Genomic DNA, 24,035 nt, shown 5'->3' on the forward strand with positions numbered 1-24,035 from the left:
TCAAGAGACCCAAGTTGGATGTCTTCCAGCAGGCCTATCCCATCCGTGTCCACAAAGGAGGTGTTTTGGAAGGTAGAGGTGTGAAGCAGCCGGATAGTGAAGGTCCCTGTGTGAGACAGGGGTTGGCAGGGAGGAGAGGGACAGGGAAAGTGGAGGGGCTGAGGGACAGGTCCTTGAGGTTGCAGAGATCTGTGGGCCCCCCCTAGGCCCCCTTCATCCTTGGCAGCCCCGGCTCCCACCCCTGCACCCACCTCAGGTGGCTGCATCCCTGCCGAGGAGGAGGTGTGGAGCCAGGGGACAAGGAGGGGTGAGGAAGAAAGAGCCAAAAGTGGGTGGGGAGCAGGAAGCCTCTTGGCCATGGAGTCCCACGGGGGCATGGGAGCAGCTGTGGCTGAGGCAAGGCTGCCACTTACCCTGCAGGGTTGCCCATGTCCCAGAGAGGAGGAAGAGGTAGAGAAGGATGAGGAGGAGGCAGCAGCGAGGGGGCTGCATGGTGCCAGCAGTGAGGCCCAGAGTGTGCAGCAGTGGGTGCAGCAGCAGGAGGAAGAGGCTGTGGGAGATGAGGCTGGAGATGTCTGAGGCTGGCTCTGCCTGGGCAGCTCTGCTGGTTCTAATGGCCCTGGCAGCCAATGGGGCTGGCCCTGAGGTTTAGGGGAGGGCTCCAAGGTTCCCACTTGGGGTAGGCTGGGTCACCCCGAGTGTGACTGTGAGTGTCGGGGGAATTTGCTTTTGAGCAAGGTCACCCCACTGCACCCAGGAGTGATCCCTCATGGCCACGGCAGCACTGTGACAATTAGGGTGATGGGGGTGAACTGACCCCTCTTTTCTCCCCCCCTTTCAGGTGGATGTGTCTCCTGCCCATGGGCTGCATGCACTGCCCTGAGGGGAATATCCTGTCCTGCCAGTTGTGCCTGGCGTGTCTCGCCCTGCACAGAACAGACCCCGCCATCCACTCTGCACTGCCAGGTGGGTTCACACCAACGGGGCTGCCTTTCCCAGAGGGCAGGAGAACCCTCTTCCCACCACATGGCTTTGTGCCTGGGCTCTCTGTGCCCCAAGGCTGTGTGCCCATCCCATGCCTCTTTGTCACCTCCCAACCACACCACAGCCAGGCCACACTGATGGGCTGTGGGTATAGAAGCTGGTGAGGTGGCAAACCTGCAGGAGAAGAGCTGGGCCAGGCATGTGGGCCAAGACCAGGGCCCTGGACAGCTCTGGGGGAAGAGAGTGATGGAGAAGAGCTGATGGGGACATTCCCTGGCCCCTTGGCACTGTTGGCCTGATTCAGTGGGCAAGGGACTCCCCAGGTTGAGGTGATGAGCAGTTCCAGTCTGGACCACAGCTGTGGGGTCAGGGATGGGTGCAGGTAGAGCTGGAGGAAGCAGCTCCTCCATAAGCCTCTTTTTAGGGTGCATTAGGTGAGTGGGCTAGAGCAGCTGTAGTGTTTTGGTTCCCAAGGGAAGTGATGGGCTGCAGGGCCTGGAAGGGACTGTTTCTTATTGACAGTCATCAGAATTCTGGAGCAGTGGTACTTGGCCAGTAGGATGGGGATGGGAGCATGTACCCCCACTCTGATGCCCATTCCAGGGAGTTTCAGTGGATGAGCAGCTTCCCCCTTTCCATGGAGCTCTATCCATGCTCTAGGACCTGGGAGCTGCTTCTCTGCTTCCCTGCACCCCAGTGTTGGGGAGCCCCAACTCTGCCCTGAACGCTCCCAGGAGAGGGCCTGGGGATGGCCTGCAGGCTGACACTCCCCTTTCCTTCTCACCAGCTTTGGTAGGGAACCCTGTCCCCCTCCTGAAGAGTCCCCTGTGCATGGGAACAGGAACGGTGGGAGCCATTCCCCTGCTCTGTCCCCATTGGCACCAGTGTCCCAAGCTGGGGGTTACCAGAGGCAGCCTCACCCCCCAGTGTCCCTGATCCACTGCTCCTGCCTTCCCTGCAGTTTCTCTTCCCCTTTCCTGGAGGGAGCCCAAGCTGAGGGCGAAGGCAGAGCTGAAAGCACATCTGAGGGGAAGTGTGAGGGGGGTGCCCTGATAACAACCAAACACAACCAGGGCCCAGGTGTGTGCCCCCCGTGCTGTGGGATCCCTCCAAGCACAACTGGATCCAGGTGTCGCTGCTCCATGGCTCCATTTTCGGTGTCTCCAGCTGTAGGGACATGGGGAAGGCCCACATGGAGCTGCTGCAGGCTGAGGTGCAGCCCCTCGTGACACGGAGTCAGTCCTGGGGACACAAGGACACCAACCCCCTTCCCTTCCATGGAGCTGTCCCAGTGAGAAGTAGGGATGCTGTGGTGGCCTGGTAGGCCCAGAAATGGCACCAACTTCCCCAGCAGCCTCACCCACAGCTATGCCACCACAAAGTCCACATCCCTTCTTTTGAAGCCACCAGTGCTAGGCCCAGAGGGGAGTGTTTGGCTGGTGGGATGGCAAAGCACAGCCTTGGGGAGTCAGGTAGGAAAGGGGCAGAGGCACTTTTGTCCATGCTGTCCTGTGAGGTGACCACTTTTCCCCTTGATCCCCCCTAAGATGAGTGTTGGTCACTTCTCGCTGAGCAGCTGAGGGGCCGTTCTCAGCCCTCTGTCCTGTGCAGGGGCACATGACACTGCTGGTGCCTGGGTCTCTGGTAGGACAGGAGCAGGCACCTGCTTTGTGCTGGTGGTCACAATGTGTTCAGGCCCCTCTGAATTTTCTCCAGATGTTTCCCACTGTCACAGGGGATCAGAAGTACTTCTTTAGCCATTCCTCTTCTCTATGGAATGTACTTCTCCTCGTGGTTTTGTTTTTGTTTGTTTGGTTCGTTGGTTTTTTTCCCCTTTCTTTCTTGCTCACAACTTCTTCATCCTTCACGTTGTCCCTTTGTCTGGTCAGAAAATAACCCAAGGGGACAGGGGGCTCTTGATCCACACTGACCATTGGTCCTCACTGTCCTCTCAGGTGACCATGGTCCTCAGAGTCACCCCCAGGTTACCCCTGGTCCCCACAGTTCCCTCAGGTGATGTTGGTTCTTTACAGTCCTACTGGGTGATTACTGGTGCTCACTTTCCCCCTGCACCAGGTGACTGTAGGAGTTTGTTCCACCTCATGTGACCCACAGGGGACACTGGTGTTTGCATCCCCTCAGGTGATTGTTGGTCCTTGCAGTGCCCCCTGTGCTGAAGGCTGTAAGCCCCGAGGCCAGGGCTGTGCCTGGGTGAGTCGTGCTGGGGTGGACAGGGCTGCAGTGTCCCTGGGTGCTGCACTGAGGTGGGCAGCAGCACTCAGTGGGCTGGGCTGAAGTGCCTGAAGAGCCCTCTCAAAATGCCTGGGTGGGGGATGTTGTTACAGGGTCTCTTGGGGGGCTGTGAGCACACACTTGCAGACACCTCCTTGGTGCCAGGTGTTTGTGGCTGTGTTACTGTAGGGTCTTTTGGGAGTTCATTCACACAAACACCTTTCCTCAGCAGGTTTGCCCAGCAGCTGCACCTGCTTTCCAGGTTGTGTGGGTGATCTTCATCCTGCCCCATCCTGTGAGTGCTGCAGGGTGTTCCACTCTGCCTGGGAGAGGAATTGCCCCATTTGCTCCCAGAGGGAGCCCTGCCCACAGCCGAGGGTTTCATCTGTCTGTCCCAAGTCAGCAAGGGCTGGGAGAGGCTTGGTGTCACCCCTCCTGCAGCAAGGTCCTTGAGCCCTGTGGTGCCAGCAGGTGACTCTGGCTGCCAGGAAAATGTAGTCCTGCCACCAGCATCATTGTTTCCAGGCTCTGGCCGAGGGGGAACAAAGCCCAGCAGAGCTGTGGTGGATACAGCCACAGGCCAGCTGGATTTTCTGGCTCCCCCATGGCTGCCAGACTTATCTTGGGAAATTTTGCAGGGAAACCAAAGGTTTTGAAGCTCTGTGTTTAAGTTGGTTGGGAGCATGAACTAAATGCCTTCCTGTGTCTGTCTGAACTCTGCAGTCTTCAGTGGGACATGGGCTTCCTTTTCCTCCTTTCTTAGAAGCCTTGGGGGCACTTTACCCCTATGTGCACAGTTACTTGTTTCCATGCAGTATGTGAGAACATGTTCATATATGCACAGGCACACCTGTACTTTTTTTTCCCCCTTGCCTTGGTGTTTCCTGCAATCAGTGCCAATAATTCAGTGGTGCTCTGGCTTCCCTTTGCAGCTGAGCAAAACCTCCCCCAAGGCCATACAACTGCTGAGGAAAGGCACATGATCTTAGTGAAACTATTGATTTTATTATACACATCTGCACATATTACACACATCTCCCACATATTATACCAGAGTTTCAGTGTTACTCAGTGCTTTGTAAAGCCATTTGTGGCCAGGTTCTGTTAGTCTACGTGGAACAGTTCAGTCTCAGCACAAAGATTTCTGGAATATGGTTAATCAAGGCAGTTTTTAGGAAAACAAATCAGCTAGAAAATGGCAGTGGAAGGGTACAGCTTTCCACCTAGTGATCAAAGTGTTATTGTAGCAGAAGTGGGAGAAATTGGCTCTGGGCATTGAGGTGCCCTAGAGCCTCAGTGGGTGCCTAAGGCAGTGGCACAAGAGGTGTAAAAAGTGAGGAGGTCTCAGACCTGCATCTGTGTCTGCTTAGCAAATTCAAGTGAGTCAGAAGCCATCCAGATTTTTCCCCTGCATCTCTGAGTCGAGTTAGTCTTGCAATCTTGAAGCAGAAGAAGGTAATTCTTGTCCCTGTTGGCTGACAGGTGCCAAGAGGGAATGGGGACAGTTGTCTCCCTTCTGGGCTAAGCTTCTTTGCTCAGGATGGAGCTCCTGGACTCTGATTCCTCTGTGCCCTGGTGCTTTCTGAAAGGAGAGGGGGACAGCTGACGGCTGCTGCAGGGCAGAGACCTTGTAGGGGTGCAGAGAGGAGCTGGCAGGGCTGAAGCCGGAGCTCGGCTGCCCAGTGCAGAAATGCCCTGGGGCATCCCCTGCCCTGCTGTCCCTGTGCTGCTGTGTGGGGCAGGAGGAGACTCACCTGCGTCTCCAGAGGCAAAGCAGCATCAGGGCAGCAAGAGCCACGGCTCCCAGCAGCCCGGCCACGAGCCCTGTGATGAGCAGCAGCTGTGAGTTGCCTGGGCAATAGAAGGAGGGGCTGCCATGACCTTGCCGGGCTTTGCTCCATGGCAGCGGGTGGGCGGCTGGGGCGCCCCTTGCCGTGCCCCCGGGTGGCACCTACCCCAGGGGACGAGGAGGCTGCGGGTGCCCAGGCTGCGGTGGCGCACGCGGCAGGCGTAGCTGTGCCCGTCCTGGGGGGCCACGGCCAGGACGCTGGAGAGCTGGTAGGTGAGGTCAGCGTTGGGCAGGACGGGGCTGGTGTTGAGCTGCGGGCCCGGAGGCACCTCGTGGCCATCCCTCAGCCAGGCCACGCTGATGGGCCGGGGGTAGAAGGCGGTGACATGGCAAACCAGCAGCAGCTGGTGTGGGCTGGGCGTGCGGGCAAAGACCGTGGCCACGGGCAGCTCTGGGGGGTGGGAGCAAAGGGGTGGGGGAAGCCCTGGTTGGGCACGGCTTGGCCCCAGGGCTTTGGGGTGGCCGTGGCAGGGTCAGGGTGGTCTCACCTTGTCTCTCCAGAGCTGCCCTCCCGTAATTCAGGAACATCTCCAGGGTATTGACACAGATATAGTTCAAGAGGTCCGTCACCGCCTCAGCGAGGGCGGTTTCGTTCTGGAGGACATCCCTGACGTACCGTGCCAGGTCGGTGTCCTGGGAGAGGGTCCAGGTGGAACTGTCTGTGTTGAAGCTGAGGAAGTCCTGCCCATTGTAGCCCACATAGAGGAAGACCCGAGAGGTCCTGTTGGGGTAGAGCTTGCAGCCTGTCATGGACTGAGCCACAAAGGGGTCTGGAGGGGCCAAGAGGGGAGAGAGGTTGCCTGAGGGGCTGGGATTGCCTTCCTGCAGGAGTGATCAGTGCCAGCACTTGCCAGATCCTTCCCCACTCCCCAGCTTCTGTTTAGAGAGGTTACACAGTGAAGAGTGGATACTCACAGGGCACATCCTTCTGTATGGCCCCTTGGTTCATCAGGAGGTTGAAATTACGCAAATATACCTTGAGCATGTTGTCAAGTGTGTCCCACTGTCTGCGGGGCAGGGCTGGACGCACCCAGGGCTGGCAGAAGTGGATGTCCCAGGTGTGCTTATCAAGAATACCAAGTTCGATGTCCTCCAGCAGGCCTATGGCCTCCGTGTCCACAAAGGAGGTGTTTTGGAAGGTAGAGGTGTGAAGCAGCCAGAAAGTGAAGGTCCCTGCGTGAGACAGGGGTTGGCAGGGAGAAGATGGGAGTGGGAGGAGAGGGACAAGGAAAGTGGAGGGGCTGAGGGACAGGTCCTTGAGGTTGCAGAGATCTGTGGGCCCTCTCTAGGCCCCCTTCATCCTTGGCAGCCCTGGCTCCCAGCCCTGCACCCACCTCAGGTGGCTGCATCCCTGCCGAGGAGGAGGTGTGGAGCCAGGGGACAAGGAGGGGTGAGGAAGCAAGAGCCAAAAGTGGGTGGGGAGCAGGAAGCCTCTTGCCCATGGAGTCCCACGGGGGCATGGGAGCAGCTGTGGCTGAGGCAAGGCTGCTACTTACCCTGCAGGGTTGCCCATGTCCCAGAGAGGAGGAAGAGGTAGAGAAGGATGAGGAGGAGGCAGCAGCGAGGGGGCTGCATGGTGCCAGCAGTGAGGCCCAGAGTGTGCAGCAGTGGGTGCAGCAGCAGGAGGAAGAGGCTGTGGGAGATGAGGCTGGAGATGTCTGAGGCTGGCTCTGCCTGGGCAGCTCTGCTGGTTCTAATGGCCCTGGCAGCCAATGGGGCTGGCCCTGAGGTTTAGGGGAGGGCTCCAAGGTTCCCACTTGGGGTAGGCTGAGGCATCCTGAGTGTGACTGTGAGTGTCGGGGGAATTTGCTTTTGAGCAAGGTCACCCCACTGCACCCAGGAGTGATCCCTCATGGCCAAGGCAGCACCGTGACAATTAGGGTGATGGGGGTGAACTGATCCCTCTTTTCTCCCCCCCTTTCAGGTGGCTGTGTCTCCTGCCCCCGGGCTGCATGCACTGCCCTGAGGGGAATATCCTGTCCTGCCAGTTGTGCCTGGCGTGTCTCGCCCTGCACAGAACAGACCCCACCATCCACTCTGCACTGCCAGGTGGGTTCACACCAACGGGGCTGCCTTTCCCAGAGGGCAGGAGAACCCTCTTCCCACCACATGGCTTTGTGCCTGGGCTCTCTGTGCCCCAAGGCTGTGTGCCCATCCCATGCCTCTTTATCACCTCCCAGCCACACCCCAGCCAGGCCTCACTGATGGGCTGTGGGTATAGAAGCTGGTGAGGTGGCAAAGCTGCAGGAGAAGAGCTGGGCCAGGCACGTGGGCCAAGCCCATGGCCCTGGACAGCTCTGGGGGAAGAGAGTGATGGAGAAGAGCTGATGGGGACATTCCCTGGCCCCTTGGCACTGTTGGCCTGATTCAGTGGGCAAGGGACTCCCCAGGTTGAGGTGATGAGCAGTTCCAGTGTGGACCACAGCTGTGGGGTCAGGGATGGGTGCAGGCAGAGGTGGAGGAAGCAGCTCCTCCAGGAGCTCCTTTTGGGGTGCATGAGGTGAATGGGCTAGAGCAGCTGTAGTGTGTTGGTTCCAAGGGAAGTGATGGGCTGCAGGGCCTGGAAGGGACTGTTTCTTATTGACAGTCATCAGAATTCTGGAGCAGTGGTACTTGGCCCGTAGGATGGGGATGGGAGCATGTACCCCCACTCTGATGCCCATTCCAGGGAGTTTCAGTGGATGAAACTTCCTTTCCATGAAACTTCCTTTCCATGAAACTTCCCCCTTTCCATGGAGCTCTATCCATGCTCTAGGACTTGGGAGCTGCTTTTCTGCTTCCCTGTACCCCAGTGCTGGGGAGCCCCAACTCTGCCCTGAATGGTCCCAGGAGAGGGCCTGGGGATGGCCTGCAGGCTGACACTCCCCTTTCCTTCTCACCAGCTTTGGGAGGGAACCCTGTCCCCTCCTGAAGAGTCCCCTGTGCATGGGAACAGGAACGGTGGGAGCCATTCCCCTGCTCTGTCCCCATTGGCACCAGTGTCCCAAGCTGGGGGTTACCAGAGGCAGCCTCACCCCCCAGGGTCCCTGATCCACTGCTCCTGCCTTCCCTGCAGTTTCTCTTCCCCTTTCCTGGAGGGAGCCCAAGCTGAGGGCGAAGGCCGAGCTGAAAGCACATCTGAGGGGAAGTGTGAGGGGGGTGCCCTGATAACACCCAAACACAACCAGGGCCCAGGTGTGTGCCCCCCGTGCTGTGGGATCCCTCCAAGCACAACTGGATCCAGGTGTCGCTGCTCCATGGCTCCATTTTCGGTGTCTCCAGCTGTAGGGACATGGGGAAGGCCCACATGGAGCTGCTGCAGGCTGAGGTGCAGCCCCTCGTGACACGGAGTCAGTCCTGGGGACACAAGGACACCAAACCCCTTCCCTTCCATGGAGCTGTCCTAGAGAGAAGTAGGGATGCTGTGGTGGCCTGGTAGGCCCAGAAATGGCACCAACTTCCCCAGCAGCCTCACCCACAGCTATGGCACCACAAAGTCCACATCCCTTCTTTTGAAGCCACCAGTGCTGGGCCCAGAGGGGAGTGTTTGGCTGGTGGGATGGCAAAGCACAGCCTTGGGGAGTCAGGGAGGGAAGGGGCAGAGGGACTTTTGTCCACGCTGTCCTGTGAGGTGACCACTTGTCCCCATGATCCCCCCTAAGATGAGTGTTGGTCACTTCTTGCTGAGCAGCTGAGGGGCCGTTCTCAGCCCTCTGAGGGGCCGTTCTCAGCCCTCTGTCCTGTGCAGGGGCACATGACACTGCTGGTGCCTGGGTCTCTGGTAGGACAGGAGCAGGCACCTGCTTTTTGCTGGTGGTCACAATGTGTTCAGCTCCCTCTGAATTTTCTCCAGATGTTTCCCACTGTCACAGGGGATCAGAAGTACTTCTTTAGCCATTCCTCTTCTCTACTGAATGTACTTCTCCTTGTGGTTTTGTTTTTGTTTGTTTGGTTTGTTGGTTTATTTTCCCCTTTCTTTCTTGCTCACAACTTCTTTGTCCTTCACATTGTCCCTTTGTCTGGTCAGAAAATAACCCAAGGGGACAGGGAGCTCTTGATCCACACTGACCATTGGTCCTCACTGTCCTCTCAGGTGACCATGGTCCTCAGAGTCACCCCCAGGTTACCCCTGGTCCCCACAGTTCCCTCAGGTGATGTTGGTTCTTTACAGTCCTACTGGGTGATTACTGGTGCTCACTTTCCACCCCCGGCACCAGGTGACTGTAGGAGTTTGTTCCACCTCATGTGACCCACAGGGGACACTGGTCTTTGCATCCCCTCAGGTGATTGTTGGTCCTTGCAGTGCCCCCTGTGCTGAAGGCTCTAAGCCCCGAGCCCAGGGCTGTGCCTGGGTGAGTCGTGCTGGGGTGGACAGGGCTGCAGTGCCCCTGGGTGCTGTACTGAGGTGGGCAGCAGCACTCGGTGGGCTGGGCTGAAGTGCCTGAAGAGCCCTCTCAAAATGCCTGGGTGGGGGATGTTTGTTATAGGGTCTCTTGGGGGGCTGTGAGCACACACTTGCAGACACCTCCTTGGTGCCAGGTGTTTGTGGCTGTGTTACTGTAGGGTCTTTTGGGAGTTCATTCACACAAACACCTTTCCTCAGCAGGTTTGCCCAGCAGCTGCACCTGCTTTCCAGGTTGTGTGGGTGATCTTCATCCTGCCCCATCCTGTGAGTGCTGCAGGGTGTTCCACTCTGCCTGGGAGAGGAATTGCCCCATTTGCTCCCAGAGGGAGCCCTGCCCACAGCCGAGGGTTTCATCTGTCTGTCCCAAGTCAGCAAGGGCTGGGAGAGGCTTGGTGTCACCCCTCCTGCAGCAAGGTCCTTGAGCCCTGTGGTGCCAGCAGGTGACTCTGGCTGCCAGGAAAATGTAGTCCTGCCACCAGCATCAGTTTCCAGGGTCTGGCCGAGGGGGAACAAAGCCCAGCAGAGCTGTGGTGGATACAGCCACAGGCCAGCTGGATTTTCTGGCTCCCCCATGGCTGCCAGACTTATCTTGGGGAATTGTGCAGGGAAACCAAAGCTTTTGAAGCTTTGGTTGGGAGCATGAACTAAATGCCTTCCTGTGTCTGTCTGAACTCTGCTGTCTTCCGTGGGACATGGGCTTCCTTTTCCTCCTTTCTTAGAAGCCTTGTGGGCACTTTACCCCCATGTGCACAGTTACTTGTTTCCATGCAGTATGTGAGAACATGTTCATATATGCACAGGCACACATGTACTTTTTTTTTCCCCCTTGCCTTGGTGTTTCCTGCAATTAGTGCCAATAATTCAGTGGTGCTCTGGCTTCCCTTTGCAGGTGATCAAAACCTCCCCCAAGGCCATACAACTGCTGAGGAAAGGCACATGATCTTAGTGAAACTATTGATTTTATTATACACATCTGCACATATTACACACATCTCCCACATATTATACCAGAGTTTCAGTGTTACTCAGTGCTTTGTAAAGCCATTTGTGGCCAGGTTCTGTTAGTCTGCGTGGAACAGTTCAGTCTCAGCACAAAGACTTCTGGAATATGGTTAATCAAGGCAGTTTTTAGGAAAACAAATCAGCTAGAAAATGGCAGTGGAAGGGTACAGGTTTCCACCCACTGATCAAAGTGTTCTTGTAGCAGAAGTGGGAGAAATTGGCTCTGGGCATTTAGGTACCCTAGAGCCTCAGTGGGTGCCTAAGGCAGTGGGACAAGAGGTGTAAAAAGTGAGGAGGTCTCAGACCTGTGTCTGCTTAGCAAATTCAAGTGAGTCAGAAGCCACCCAGATTTTTCCTCTGCATCTCTGAGTCGAGTTAGTCTTGCAATCTTGAAGCAGAAGAAGGTAATTCTTGTCCCTGTTGGCTGACAGGTGCCAAGAGGGAACGGGGACAGTTGTCTCCCTTCTGGGCTAAGCTTCTTTGCTCAGGATGGAGCTCCTGGACTGTGATTCCTCTGTGCCCTGGTGCTTTCTGAAAGGAGAGGGGGACAGCTGACGGCTGCTGCAGGGCAGAGACCTTGTAGGGGTGCAGAGAGGAGCTGTCAGGGCTGAAGCCGGAGCTCTGCTGCCCAGTGCAGAAATGCCCTGGGGCATCCCCTGCCCTCCTGTCCCTGTGCTGCTGTGTGGGGCAGGAGGAGACTCACCTGCGTCTGCAGAGGCAAAGCAGCATCAGGGCAGCAAGAGCCACGGCTCCCAGCAGCCCGGCCACGAGCCCTGTGATGAGCAGCAGCTGTGAGTTGCCTGGGCAATAGAAGGAGGGGCTGCCATGAGCTTGCCGGGCTTTGCTCCATGGCAGCGGGTGGGCGGCTGGGGCGCCCCTTGCCGTGCCCCCGGGTGGCACCTACCCCAGGGGACGAGGAGGCTGCGGGTGCCCAGGCTGCGGTGGCGCACGCGGCAGGCGTAGCTGTGCCCGTCCTGGGGGGCCACGGCCAGGACGCTGGAGAGCTGGTAGGTGAGGTCAGCGTTGGGCAGGACGGGGCTGGTGTTGAGCTGCGGGCCCGGAGGCACCTCGTGGCCATCCCTCAGCCAGGCCACGCTGATGGGCCGGGGGTAGAAGGCGGTGACATGGCAAACCAGCAGCAGCTGGTGTGGGCTGGGCGTGCGGGCAAAGACCGTGGCCACGGGCAGCTCTGGGGGGTGGGAGAAGCCCTGGTTGGGCACGGCTTGGCCCCAGGGCTTTGGGGTGGCTGTGGCAGGGTCAGGGTGGTCTCACCTTGTCTCTCCAGAGCTGCCCTGCCGTAACTCAGGAACATCTCCAGGGCATTGACACAGGTATCGTTCAAGAGGTCCTTCACCGCCTCAACGAGGGTTGTGTCGTTCTGGATGACATCCCTGACATACCGTGCCAGGTCGGTGTCCTGGGAGAGGGTCCAGGTGGCACTGTCTGTGTTGAAGCTGAGGAAGTCCTGCCCATTGTAGCCCACATAGGAGAATATCTGAGAGGTTCTGTTGGGGTAGAGCTTGCAGCCTGCCATGACCTGAGCCACAAAGGGGTCTGGAAGGGCCGAGAGGGGAGAGAGGTGTCATGAGGGGCTGGGACTGCCTTCCTGCAGGCATGATCAGTGCCAGTACTTTCCAGATCCTTCCCCATTCCCCAACTGCTATTTAGAGAGGGGATGCAGTGAAGAGTGGATACTCACAGGGCACATCCTTCTGCATGGCCCCTTCATTGATCTGTCGGATGAACTGATGCAAATAGATCTTGAGCATGTTGTCAATGGTGTCCCACTCACTGTGGGGCAGGGCTGGACGCACCCAGGGCTGGCAGAAGTGGATGGCCCAGGTGTGCTTCTCAAGAGACACAAGTTCGATGTCTTCCAGCAGGCCTATCCCCTCCGTGTCCACAAAGGAGGTGTTTTGGAAGGTAGAGGTTTGAAGCAGCCGGATAGTGAAGGTCCCTACATGAGACAGGGGTTGGCAGGGAGGAGATGGGAGTGGGAGGAGAGGGACAGGGAAAGTGGAGGGGCTGAGGGCCAGGTCCTTGAGGTTGCAGAGATCTGTGGGCCCCCCCTGGGCCCCCTTCATCCTTGGTAGCCCCGGCTCCCAGCCCTGCACCCACCTCAGGTGGCTGCATCCCTGCCGAGGAGGAGGTGTGGAGCCAGGGGACAAGGAGGGGTGAGGAAGCAAGAGCCAAAAGTGGGTGGGGAGCAGGAAGCCTCTTGCCCATAGAGTCCCACGGGGGCATGGGAGCAGCTGTGGCTGAGGCAAGGCTGCCACTTACCCTGCAGGGTTGCCCATGTCCCAGAGAGGAGGAAGAGGTAGAGAAGGACGAGGAGGAGGCAGCAGCGAGGGGGCTGCATGGTGCCAGCAGTGAGGCCCAGAGTGTGCAGCAGTGGGTGCAGCAGCAGGAGGAAGAGGCTGTGGGAGATGAGGCTGGAGATGTCTCAGGCTGGCTCTGCCTGGGCAGCTCTGCTGGTTCTAATGGCCCTGGCAGCCAATGGGGCTGGCACTGAGGTTTAGGGGAGGGCTCCAAGGTTCCCACTTGGGGTAGGCTGAGGCATCCTGAGCGTGACTGTGAGTGTCGGGGGAATTTGCTTTGGAGCAAGGTCACCCCACCACACCCAGGAGTGATCCCTCATGGCCAAGGCAGCACCGTGACAATTAGGGTGATGGGGGTGAACTGACCCCTCTTTTCTCCCCCCCTTTCAGGTGGATGTGTCTCCTGCCCATGGGCTGCATGCACTGCCCTGAGGGGAATATCCTGTCCTGCCAGTTGTGCCTGGCGTGTCTCGCCCTGCACAGAACAGACCCCGCCATCCACTCTGCACTGCCAGGTGGGTTCACACCAACGGGGCTGCCTTTCCCAGAGGGCAGCAGAACCCTCTTCCCACCACATGGCTTTGTGCCTGGGCTCTCTGTGCCCCAAGGCTGTGTGCCCATCCCAGGCCTCTTTATCACCTCCCAGCCACACTACAGCCAGGCCTCACTGATGGGCTGTGGGTATAGAAGCTGGTGAGGTGGCAAACCTGCAGGAGAAGAGCTGGGCCAGGCACGTGGGCCAAGCCCATGGCCCTGGACAACTCTGGGGGATGAGGGTGATGGAGAAGAGCTGATGGGGACATTCCCTGGCCACTTGGCACTGCTGGCCTGATTCAATGGGCAAGGGACTCCCCAGGTTGAGGTGATGAGCAGTTCCAGTGTGGACCACAGCTGTGGGGTCAGGGGTGGGTGCAGGCAGAGCTGGAGGAAGCAGCTCCTCCAGAAGCCTCTTTTTAGGGTGCATTAGGTGAATGGGCTGGAGCAGCTGTAGTGTGTTGGTTCCAAGGGAAGTGATGGGCTGCAGGGCCTGGAAGGGACTGTTTCTTATTGAGAGTCATCAGAATTCTGGAGCAGTGGTACTTGGCCCGTAGGATGGGGATGGGAGCATGTACCCCCACTCTGATGCCCATTCCAGGGAGTTTCAGTGGATGAGCAGCTTCCCCCTTTCAAAGGAGCTCTATCCATGCTCTAGGACCTGGGAGCTGCTTCTCTGCTTCCCTGCACCCCAGTGTTGGGGAGCCCCAACTCTGCCCTGAACGCTCCCAGGAGAGGGCCTGGGGATGGCCTGCAGGCTGACACTCCCCTTTCCTTCTCAGCAGCTTTGGTAGGGAACCCTGTCCCCTCCTGAAGAGTCCCCTGTGCATGGGAACAGGAATGGTGGGAGCCATTCCCCTGCTCTGTCCCCATTGGCACCAGTGTCCCAAGCTGGGGGTTACCAGAGGCAGCCTCACCCCCCAGTGTCCCTGATCCACTGCTCCTGCCTTCCCTGCAGTTTCTCTTCCCCTTTCCTGGAGGGAGCCCAAGCTGAGGGCGAAGGCAGAGCTGAAAGCACATCTGAGGGGAAGTGTGAGGGGGGTGCCCTGATAACAACCAAACACAACCAGGGCCCAGGTGTGTGCCCCCCGTGCTGTGGGATCCCTCCAAGCACAACTGGATCCAGGTGTCGCTGCTCCATGGCTCCATTTTCGGTGTCTCCAGCTGTAGGGACATGGGGAAGGCCCACATGGAGCTGCTGCAGGCTGAGGTGCAGCCCCTCGTGACACGGAGTCAGTCCTGGGGACACAAGGACACCAACCCCCTTCCCTTCCATGGAGCTGTCCCAGTGAGAAGTAGGGATGCTGTGGTGGCCTGGTAGGCCCAGAAATGGCACCAACTTCCCCAGCAGCCTCACCCCAGGGACGTCCAGCTATGCCACCACAAAGTCCACATCCCTTCCTTTGAAGCCACCAACGCTGGGCCCAGAGGGGAGTGTTTGGCTGGTGGGATGGCAAAGCACAGCCTTGGGGAGTCAGGGAGGGAAGGGGCAGAGGCACTTTTGTCCACGCTGTTCTGTGAGGTGACCACTTGTCCCCATGATCCCCCCTAAGATGAGTGTTGGTCACTTCTCGCTGAGCAGCTGAGGGGCCGTTCTCAGCCCTCTGAGGGGCCGTTCTCAGCCCTCTGTCCTGTGCAGGGGCACATGACACTGCTGGTGCCTGGGTCTCTGGTAGGACAGGAGCAGGCACCTGCTTTGTGCTGGTGGTCACAATGTGTTCAGCCCCCTCTGAATTTTCTCCTGATGTTTCCCGCTGTCACAGGGGATCAGAAGTACTTCTTTAGCCATTCCTCTTCTCTATTGAATGTACTGCTCCTCATGGTTTTGTTACTGTTTGTTTGGTTTGCTGTTTTTTTCCCCTTTCTTTCTTGCTCACAACTTCTTTGTCCTTCACATTGTCCCTTTGTCTGGTCAGAAAATAACCCAAGGGGACAGGGAGCCCTGCCCACAGCCGAGGGTTTCATCTGTCTGTCCCAAGTCAGCAAGGGCTGGGAGAGGCTTGGTGTCACCCCTCCTGCAGCAAGGTCCTTGAGCCCTGTGGTGCCAGCAGGGGACTCTGGCTGCCAGGAAAATGTAGTCCTGCCACCAGCATCATTGTTTCCAGGGTCTGGCCGAGGGGGAACAAAGCCCAGCAGAGCTGTGGTGGATACAGCCACAGGCCAGCTGGATTTTCTGGCTCCCCCATGGCTGCCAGACTTATCTTGGGAAATTTTGCAGGGAAACCAAAGCTTTTGAAGCTCTGTGTTGAAGTTGGTTGGGAGCATGAACTAAATGCCTTCCTGTGTCTGTCTGAACTCTGCTGTCTTCAGTGGGACATGGGCTTCCTTTTCCTCCTTTCTTAGAAGCCTTGGGGGCACTTTACCCCCATGTGCACAGTTACTTGTTTCCATGCAGTATGTAAGAACATGTTCATATATGCACAGGCACACGTGTACTTTTTTTTCCCCCTTGCCTTGGTGTTTCCTGCAATTAGTGCCAATAATTCAGTGGTGCTCTGGCTTCCCTTTGCAGCTGAGCAAAACCTCCCCCAAGGCCATACAACTGCTGAGGAAAGGCACATGATCTTAGTGAAAATATTGATTTTATTATACACATCTGCACATATTCTACACATCTCCCACATATTATACCAGAGTTTCAGTGTTACTCAGTGCTTTGTAAAGCCATTTGTGGCCTGGTTCTGTTAGTCTGCGTGGAACAGTTCAATCTCAGCACAAAGACTTGTGGAATATGGTTAATCAAGGCAGTTTTTAGGAAAACAAATCAGCTAGAAAATGGCAGTGGAAGGGTACAGCTTTCCACCTAGTGATCAAAGTGTTCTTGTAGCAGAAGTGGGAGAAATTGCCTCTGGGCATTTGGGTGCCCTAGAGCCTCAGTGGGTGCCTAAGGCAGTGGCACAAGAGGTGTAAAAAGTGAGGAGGTCTCAGACCTGTGTCTGTGTCTGCTTAGCAAATTCAAGTGAGTCAGAAGCCACCCAGATTTTTCCCCTGCATCCCTGAGTCGAGTTAGTCTTGCAGTCTTGAAGCAGAAGAAGGTAATTCTTGTCCCTGTTGGCTGACAGGTGCCAAGAGGGAACGGGGACAGTTGTCTCCCTTCTGGGCTAAGCTTCTTTGCTCAGGATGGAGTTCCTGGACTCTGGTTCCTCTTCCACTGGTGCTTTCTGAAAGGAGAGGGGGACAGCTGATGGCTGCTGCAGGGCAGAGACCTTGTAGGGGTGCAGAGAGGAGCTGGCAGGGCTGAAGCCGGAGCTCTGCTGCCCAGTGCAGAAATGCCCTGGGGCATCCCCTGCCCTGCTGTCCCTGTGCTGCTGTGTGGGGCAGGAGGAGACTCACCTGCGTGTCCACAGGCAAAGCAGCATCAGGGCAGCAAGAGCCACGGCTCCCAGCAGCCCGGCCACGAGCCCTGTGATGAGCAGCAGCTGTGAGTTGCCTGGGCAATAGAAGGAGGGGCTGCCATGAGCTTGCCGGGCTTTGCTCCATGGCAGCGGGTGGGCGGCTGGGGCGCCCCTTGCCGTGCCCCCGGGTGGCACCTACCCCAGGGGACGAGGAGGCTGCGGGTGCCCAGGCTGCGGTGGCGCACGCGGCAGGCGTAGCTGTGCCCGTCCTGGGGGGCCACGGCCAGGACGCTGGAGAGCTGGTAGGTGAGGTCAGCGTTGGGCAGGACGGGGCTGGTGTTGAGCTGCGGGCCCGGAGGCACCTCGTGGCCATCCCTCAGCCAGGCCACGCTGATGGGCCGGGGGTAGAAGGCGGTGACATGGCAAACCAGCAGCAGCTGGTGTGGGCTGGGCGTGCGGGCAAAGACCGTGGCCACGGGCAGCTCTGGGGGGTGGGAGCAAAGGGGTGGGGGAAGCCCTGGTTGGGCACGGCTTGGCCCCAGGGCTTTGGGGTGGCTGTGGCAGGGTCAGGGTGGTCTCACCTTGTCTCTCCAGAGCTGCCCTCCCGTAACTCAGGAACATCTCCAGGGCACTGACGCAGGTATCGTTGAAGATGCCCTCCACTGCCTCAGCGAGGGTGGTGTTCTGGATGACATCCCTGGCGTACCGTGCCAGGTTGGTGTCCTGGGAGAGGGTCCAGGTGGCACTGTCTGTGTTGAAGCTGAGGAAGTCCTGCCCATTGTAGCCCACATAGGCGAATATCTGAGAGGTCCTGTTGGGGTAGAGCTTGCAGCCTGCCATGGACTGAGCCACAAAGGGGTCTGGAGGGGCCAAGAGGGGAGAGAGGTTGTGTGAGGGGCTGGGATTGCCTTCCTGCAGGCATGATGAGTGCCAGCACTTGCCAGATCCTTCCCCACTCCCCAGCTGCTGTTTAGAGAGGGGATGCAGTGAAGAGTGGATACTCACAGGGCACATCCTTCTGTATGGCCATTTCATTGCTCAGGTGGATGAAATTATGAAAATCGATCTTGAGCATGTTGTCAATGGTGTCCCACTGACTGCGGGGCAGGGCTGGATGCACCCAGGGCTGGGAGAAGTGGATGTCCCAGGTGTGCTTATCAAGAGACCCAAGTTGGATGTCTTCCAGCAGGCCTAACCCCTCTACGTCCACAAAGGAGGTGTTTTGGAAGGTAAAGGTGTGAAGCAGCCGGATAGTGAAGGTCCCTACATGAGACAGGGGTTGGCAGGGAGGAGAGGGACAGGGAAAGTGGAGGGGCTGAGGGCCAGGTCCTTGAGGTTGCAGAGATCTGTGGGCCCCCCCAGGCCCCCTTCATCCTTGGCAGCCCCGGCTCCCACCCCCTGCACCCACCTCAGGTGGCTGCATCCCTGCCGAGGAGGAGGTGTGGAGCCAGGAGACAAGGAGGGGTGAGGAAGCAAGAGCCAAAAGTGGGTGGGGAGCAGGAAGCCTCTTGGCCATGGAGTCCCACGGGGGCATGGGAGCAGCTGTGGCTGAGGCAAGGCTGCCACTTACCCTGCAGGGTTGCCCATGTCCCAGAGAGGAGGAAGAGGTAGAGAAGGACGAGGAGGAGGCAGCAGCGAGGGGGCTGCATGGTGCCAGCAGTGAGGCCCAGAGTGTGCAGCAGTGGGTGCAGCAGCAGGAGGAAGAGGCTGTGGGAGATGAGGCTGGAGATGTCTCAGGCTGGCTGTGCCTGGGCAGCTCTGCTGGTTCTAATGGCCCTGGCAGCCAATGGGGCTGGCATTGAGGTTTAGGGGAGGGCTCCAAGGTTCCCACTTGGGGTAGGCTGGGTCATCCTGAGTGTGACTGTGAGTGTCGGGGGAATTTGCTTTGGAGCAAGGTCACCCCACTGCACCCAGGAGTGATCCCTCATGGCCAAGGCAGCACCATGACAATTAGGGTGATGGGGGTGAACTGAGCCCTCTTTTCTCCCCCCCTTTCAGCTGGATGTGTCTCCTGCCCATGGGCTGCATGCACTGCCCTGAGGGGAATATCCTGTCCTGCCAGTTGTGCCTGGCGTGTCTTGCCCTGCACAGAACAGACCCCGCCATCCACTCTGCACTGCCAGGTGGGTTCACACCAACGGGGCTGCCTTTCCCAGAGGGCAGCAGAACCCTCTTCCCACCACATGGCTTTGTGCCTGGGCTCTCTGTGCCCCAAGGCTGTGTGCCCATCCCAGGCCTCTTTATCACCTCCCAGCCACACCCCAGCCAGGCCTCACTGATGGGCTGTGGGTATAGAAGCTGGTGAGGTGGCAAACCTGCAGGAGAAGAGCTGGGCCAGGCACGTGGGCCAAGCCCATGGCCCTGGACAACTCTGGGGGATGAGAGTGATGGAGAAGAGCTGATGGGGACATTCCCTGGCCACTTGGCACTGCTGGCCTGATTCAGTGGGCAAGGGACTCCCCAGGTTGAGGTGATGAGCAGTTCCAGTGTGGACCACAGCTGTGGGGTCAGGGGTGGGTGCAGGCAGAGCTGGAGGAAGCAGCTCCTCCAGGAGCTCCTTTTGGGGTGCATGAGGTGAATGGGCTAGAGCAGCTGTAGTGTGTTGGTTCCAAGGGAAGTGATGGGCTGCAGGGCCTGGAAGGGACTGTTTCTTATTGAGAGTCATCAGAATTCTGGAGCAGTTGTACTTGGCCAGTAGGATGAGGACGGGAGCATGTACCCCCACTCTGATGCCCATTCCAGGCAGTTTCAGTGGATGAGCAGCTTCCCCCTTTCCATGGAGCTCTATCCATGCTCTAGGACCTGGGAGCTGCTTCTCTGCTTCCCTGCACCCCAGTGTTGGGGAGCCCCAACTCTGCCCTGAACGCTCCCAGGAGAGGGCCTGGGGATGGCCTGCAGGCTGACACTCCCCTTTCCTTTTCACCAGCTTTGGTAGGGAACCCTGTCCCCCTCCTGAAGAGTCCCCTGTGCATGGGAACAGGAATGGTGGGAGCCATTCCCCTGCTCTGTCCCCATTGGCACCAGTGTCCCAAGCTGGGGGTTACCAGAGGCAGCCTCACCCCCCAGTGTCCCTGATCCACTGCTCCTGCCTTCCCTGCAGTTTCTCTTCCCCTTTCCTGGAGGGAGCCCAAGCTGAGGGCGAAGGCCGAGCTGAAAGCACATCTGAGGGGAAGTGTGAGGGGGGTGCCCTGATAACAACCAAACACAACCAGGGCCCAGGTGTGTGCCCCCCGTGCTGTGGGATCCCTCCAAGCACAACTGGATCCAGGTGTCGCTGCTCCATGGCTCCATTTTCAGTGTCTCCAGCTGTAGGGACATGGGGAAGGCCCACATGGAGCTGCTGCAGGCTGAGGTGCAGCCCCTCGTGACACGGAGTCAGTCCTGGGGACACAAGGACACCAACCCCCTTCCCTTCCATGGAGCTGTCCCAATGAGAAGTAGGGATGCTGTGGTGGCCTGGTAGGCCCAGAAATGGCATCAACTTCCCCAGCAGCCTCACCCAGGGGACATCCAGCTATGCTACCACAAAGTCCACATCCCTTCTTTTGAAGCCACCAGTGCTGGGCCCAGAGGGGAGTGTTTGGCTGGTGGGATGGCAAAGAGCAGCCTTGGGGCAGTGAAGGGAGGAAAGGGGCAGAGGCACTTTTGTCCACACTGTCCTGTGAGGTGACCACTTTTCCCCATGATCCCCCCTAAGATGAGTGTTGGTCACTTCTTGCTGAGCAGCTGAGGGGCCGTTCTCAGCCCTCTGAGGGGCCGTTCTCAGCCCTCTGTCCTGTGCAGGGGCACATGACACTGCTGGTGCCTGGGTCTCTGGTAGGACAGGAGCAGGCACCTGCTTTGTGCTGGTGGTCACAATGTGTTCAGCCCCCTCTGAATTTTCTCCAGATGTTTCCCACTGTCACAGGGGATCAGAAGTACTTCTTTAGCCATTCCTCTTCTCTATGGAATGTACTTCTCCTCGTGGTTTTGTTTTTGCTTGTTTGGTTTGTGTTTTTTTTCCTCTTTCTTTCTTGCTCACAACTTCTTCGTCCTTCACATTGTCCCTTTGTCTGGTCAGAAAATAACCCAAGGGGACAGGGAGCCCTGCCCACAGCCGAGGGTTTCATCTGTCTGTCCCAAGTCAGCAAGGGCTGGGAGAGGCTTGGTGTCACCCCTCATGCAGCAAGGTCCTTGAGCCCTGTGGTGCCAGCAGGTGACTCTGGCTGCCAGGAAAATGTAGTCCTGCCACCAGCATCATTGTTTCCAGGCTCTGGCCGAGGGGGAACAAAGCCCAGCAGAGCTGTGGTGGATACAGCCACAGGCCAGCTGGATTTTCTGGCTCCCCCATGGCTGCCAGACTTATCTTGGGAAATTTTGCAGGGAAACCAAAGCTTTTGAAGCTCTGTGTTTAAGTTGGTTGGGAGCATGAACTAAATGCCTTCCTGTGTCTGTCTGAACTCTACTGTCTTCAGTGGGACATGGGCTTCCTTTTCCTCCTTTCTTAGAAGCCTTGGGGGCACTTTACCCCCATGTGCACAGTTACTTGTTTCCATGCAGTATGTGAGAACATGTTCATATATGCACAGGCACACATGTACTTTTTTTTCCCCTTGTCTTGGTGTTTCCTGCAATTAGTGCCAATAATTCAGTGGTGCTCTGGCTTCCCTTTCCAGCTGAGCAAAACCTCCCCCAAGGCCATACAACTGCTGAGGAAAGGCACATGATCTTAGTGAAAATATTGATTTTATTATACACATCTGCACATATTCTACACATCTCCCACATATTATACCAGAGTTTCAGTGTTACTCAGCACTTTGTAAAGCCATTTGTGGCCAGGTTCTGTTAGTCTGTGTGGAACAGTTCAGGCTCAGCACAAAGACTTCTGGAATATGGTTAATCAAGGCAGTTTTTAGGAAAACAAATCATCTAGAAAATGGCAGTGGAAGGGTACAGGTTTCCACCTAGTGATCAAAGTGTTCTTGTAGCAGAAGTGGGAGAAATTGGCTCTGGGCATTGAGGTGCCCTAGAGCCTCAGTGGGTGCCTAAGGCAGTGGCACAAGAGGTGTAAAAAGTGAGGAGGTCTCAGACCTGTGTCTGTGTCTGCTTAGCAAATTCAAGTGAGTCAGAAGCCACCAGGTTTCTCCCGTGCATCCCTGAGTCGAGTCAGTCTTGCAATCTTGAAGCAGAAGAAGGTAATTCTTGTCCCTGTTGGCTGACAGGTGCCAAGAGGGAACGGGGACAGTTGTCTCCCTTCTGGGCTAAGCTTCTTTGCTCAGGATGGAGCTCCTGGACTCTGGTTCCTCTTCCCCTGGTGCTTTCTGAAAGGAGAGGGGGACAGCTGACGGCTGCTGCAGGGCAGAGACCTTGTAGGGGTGCAGAGAGGAGCTGTCAGGGCTGAAGCCGGAGCTCTGCTGCCCAGTGCAGAAATGCCCTGGGGCATCCCCTGCCCTGCTGTCCCTGTGCTGCTGTGTGGGGCAGGAGGAGACTCACCTGCGTCTCCAGAGGCAAAGCAGCATCAGGGCAGCAAGAGCCACGGCTCCCAGCAGCCCGGCCACGAGCCCTGTGATGAGCAGCAGCTGTGAGTTGCCTGGGCAATAGAAGGAGGGGCTGCCATGAGCTTGCCGGGCTTTGCTCCATGGCAGCGGGTGGGCGGCTGGGGCGCCCCTTGCCGTGCCCCCGGGTGGCACCTACCCCAGGGGACGAGGAGGCTGCGGGTGCCCAGGCTGCGGTGGCGCACGCGGCAGGCGTAGCTGTGCCCGTCCTGGGGGGCCACGGCCAGGACGCTGGAGAGCTGGTAGGTGAGGTCAGCGTTGGGCAGGACGGGGCTGGTGTTGAGCTGCGGGCCCGGAGGCACCTCGTGGCCATCCCTCAGCCAGGCCACGCTGATGGGCCGGGGGTAGAAGGCGGTGACATGGCAAACCAGCAGCAGCTGGTGTGGGCTGGGCGTGCGGGCAAAGACCGTGGCCACGGGCAGCTCTGGGGGGTGGGAGCAAAGGGGTGTGGGAAGCCCTGGTTGGGCACGGCTTGGCCCCAGGGCTTTGGCAGGGTCAGGGTGGTCTCACCTTGTCTCTCCAGAGCTGCCCTGCCATAATTCAGGAACATCTCCATGGCATTGTCACACGTATCCTTGAAGATGCCCTCCACCAGCTCACTGAGGGAAGTGTAGTTCTGCAGGACATCCCTGACGTACCGTGCCAGGTCAGTGTCCTGGGAGAGGGTCCAGGAGGCATTGTCTGTGTCCAAGCTGAGGAAGTCCTGCCCATTGTAGCCCACATAGAAGAAGACTTGAGAGGTCTTGTTGGGGTAGAGCTTGCAGCCTGCCATGGACTGAACCACAAAGGGGTCTGGAGGGGCCGAGAGGGGAGAGAGGTTGCGTGAGGGGCTGGGATTGCCTTCCTGCAGGCATGATGAGTGCCAGCACTTGCTAGATCCTTCCCCACTCCCCAGCTGCTGTTTAGAGAGGGGACGCAGTGAAGAGTGGATACTCACAGGGCACATCCTTCTGTATGGCACCTTCGTTGATCAGGCGGATGAACTGATGCAAATGCATCTTCAGGATGTTGTCAATGATGTCCCACTGTCTGCGGGACAGGGCTGGACGCACCCAGGGCTGGGAGAAGTGGATGTCCCAGGTGTGCTTATCAAGAGACCCAAGTTCGATGTCTTCCAGCAGGATTAGCTCCTCCGTGTCCACAAAGGAGGTGTTTTGGAAGGTAAAGGTGTTAAGCAGCTGGATAGTGAAGGTCCCTGTGTGAGACAGGGGTTGGCAAGGAGGAGAGGGACAGGGAAAGTGGAGGGGCTGAGGGACAGGTCCTTGAGGTTGCAGAGATCTGTGCCACCCCCCAGGCCCCCTTCATCCTTGGCAGCCCTGGCTCCCACCCCCTGCACCCACCTCAAGTGGCTGCATCCCTGCCGAGGAGGAGGTGTGGAGCCAGGGGACAAGGAGGGGTGAGGAAGCAAGAGCCAGAAGTGGGTGGGGAGCAGGAAGCCTCTTGGCCATGGAGTCCCACGGGGGCATGGGATCAGCTGTGGCTGAGGCAAGGCTGCCACTTACCCTGCAGGGTTGCCCATGTCCCAGAGAGGAGGAAGAGGTAGAGAAGGATGAGGAGGAGGCAGCAGCGAGGGGGCTGCATGGTGCCAGCAGTGAGGCCCAGAGTGTGCAGCAGTGGGTGCAGCAGCAGGAGGAAGAGGCTGTGGGAGATGAGGCTGGAGATGTCTCAGGCTGGCTGTGCCTGGGCAGCTCTGCTGGTGCTAATGGCCCTGGCAGCCAATGGGGCTGGCCCTGAGGTTTAGGGGAGGGCTCCAAGGTTCCCACTTGGGGTAGGCTGAGGCATCCTGAGTGTGACTGTGAATGTCGGGGGAATTTGCTTTGGAGCAAGGTCACCCCACTGCACCCAGGAGTGATGCCTCAT

The 24,035-nt window shown here is 57.9% G+C and overlaps 4 protein-coding genes across 4 annotated transcripts; all 4 read right to left on the reverse strand.

Annotated features, from left to right (window-relative positions):
- Window positions 1-4,201: 4,201 nt before the first annotated feature.
- On the reverse strand, window positions 4,202-6,640 carry LOC135420056 (T-cell surface glycoprotein CD1b-3-like). The gene is made up of 6 exons (XM_064667019.1): window positions 6,562-6,640; window positions 5,981-6,238; window positions 5,554-5,835; window positions 5,172-5,456; window positions 4,971-5,067; window positions 4,202-4,798 (listed from the first exon to the last, which is right to left on the reverse strand). The coding sequence occupies exons 1-6, from the start codon at window positions 6,638-6,640 to the stop codon at window positions 4,738-4,740; spliced, it is 1,062 nt and encodes a 353-aa protein (XP_064523089.1). The 3' UTR covers window positions 4,202-4,737.
- Window positions 6,641-10,769: 4,129 nt separating this feature from the next.
- Window positions 10,770-12,535, reverse strand: LOC135420057 (antigen-presenting glycoprotein CD1d-like). The gene is made up of 3 exons (XM_064667020.1): window positions 12,147-12,535; window positions 11,724-12,019; window positions 10,770-11,640 (listed from the first exon to the last, which is right to left on the reverse strand). The coding sequence occupies exons 1-3, from the start codon at window positions 12,533-12,535 to the stop codon at window positions 11,180-11,182; spliced, it is 1,146 nt and encodes a 381-aa protein (XP_064523090.1). The 3' UTR covers window positions 10,770-11,179.
- A 4,126-nt stretch (window positions 12,536-16,661) lies between these two features.
- Window positions 16,662-18,225, reverse strand: LOC135420058 (T-cell surface glycoprotein CD1b-3-like). Its single transcript, XM_064667021.1, has 4 exons — window positions 18,209-18,225; window positions 17,644-17,984; window positions 17,220-17,498; window positions 16,662-17,122 (listed from the first exon to the last, which is right to left on the reverse strand). Exons 1-4 carry the CDS (start codon window positions 18,223-18,225, stop codon window positions 16,662-16,664), a joined length of 1,098 nt encoding a protein of 365 aa, XP_064523091.1.
- A 3,823-nt stretch (window positions 18,226-22,048) lies between these two features.
- Window positions 22,049-23,160, reverse strand: LOC135420046 (T-cell surface glycoprotein CD1b-3-like). The gene is made up of 2 exons (XM_064667008.1): window positions 22,686-23,160; window positions 22,049-22,599 (listed from the first exon to the last, which is right to left on the reverse strand). The coding sequence occupies exons 1-2, from the start codon at window positions 23,119-23,121 to the stop codon at window positions 22,139-22,141; spliced, it is 897 nt and encodes a 298-aa protein (XP_064523078.1). The 5' UTR covers window positions 23,122-23,160; the 3' UTR covers window positions 22,049-22,138.
- Between the last annotated feature and the right edge of the window lie 875 nt (window positions 23,161-24,035).

The sequence above is a fragment of the Pseudopipra pipra genome, chromosome 11 (assembly GCF_036250125.1).
Source record: "Pseudopipra pipra isolate bDixPip1 chromosome 11, bDixPip1.hap1, whole genome shotgun sequence".
NCBI lineage: Eukaryota > Metazoa > Chordata > Aves > Passeriformes > Pipridae > Pseudopipra > Pseudopipra pipra.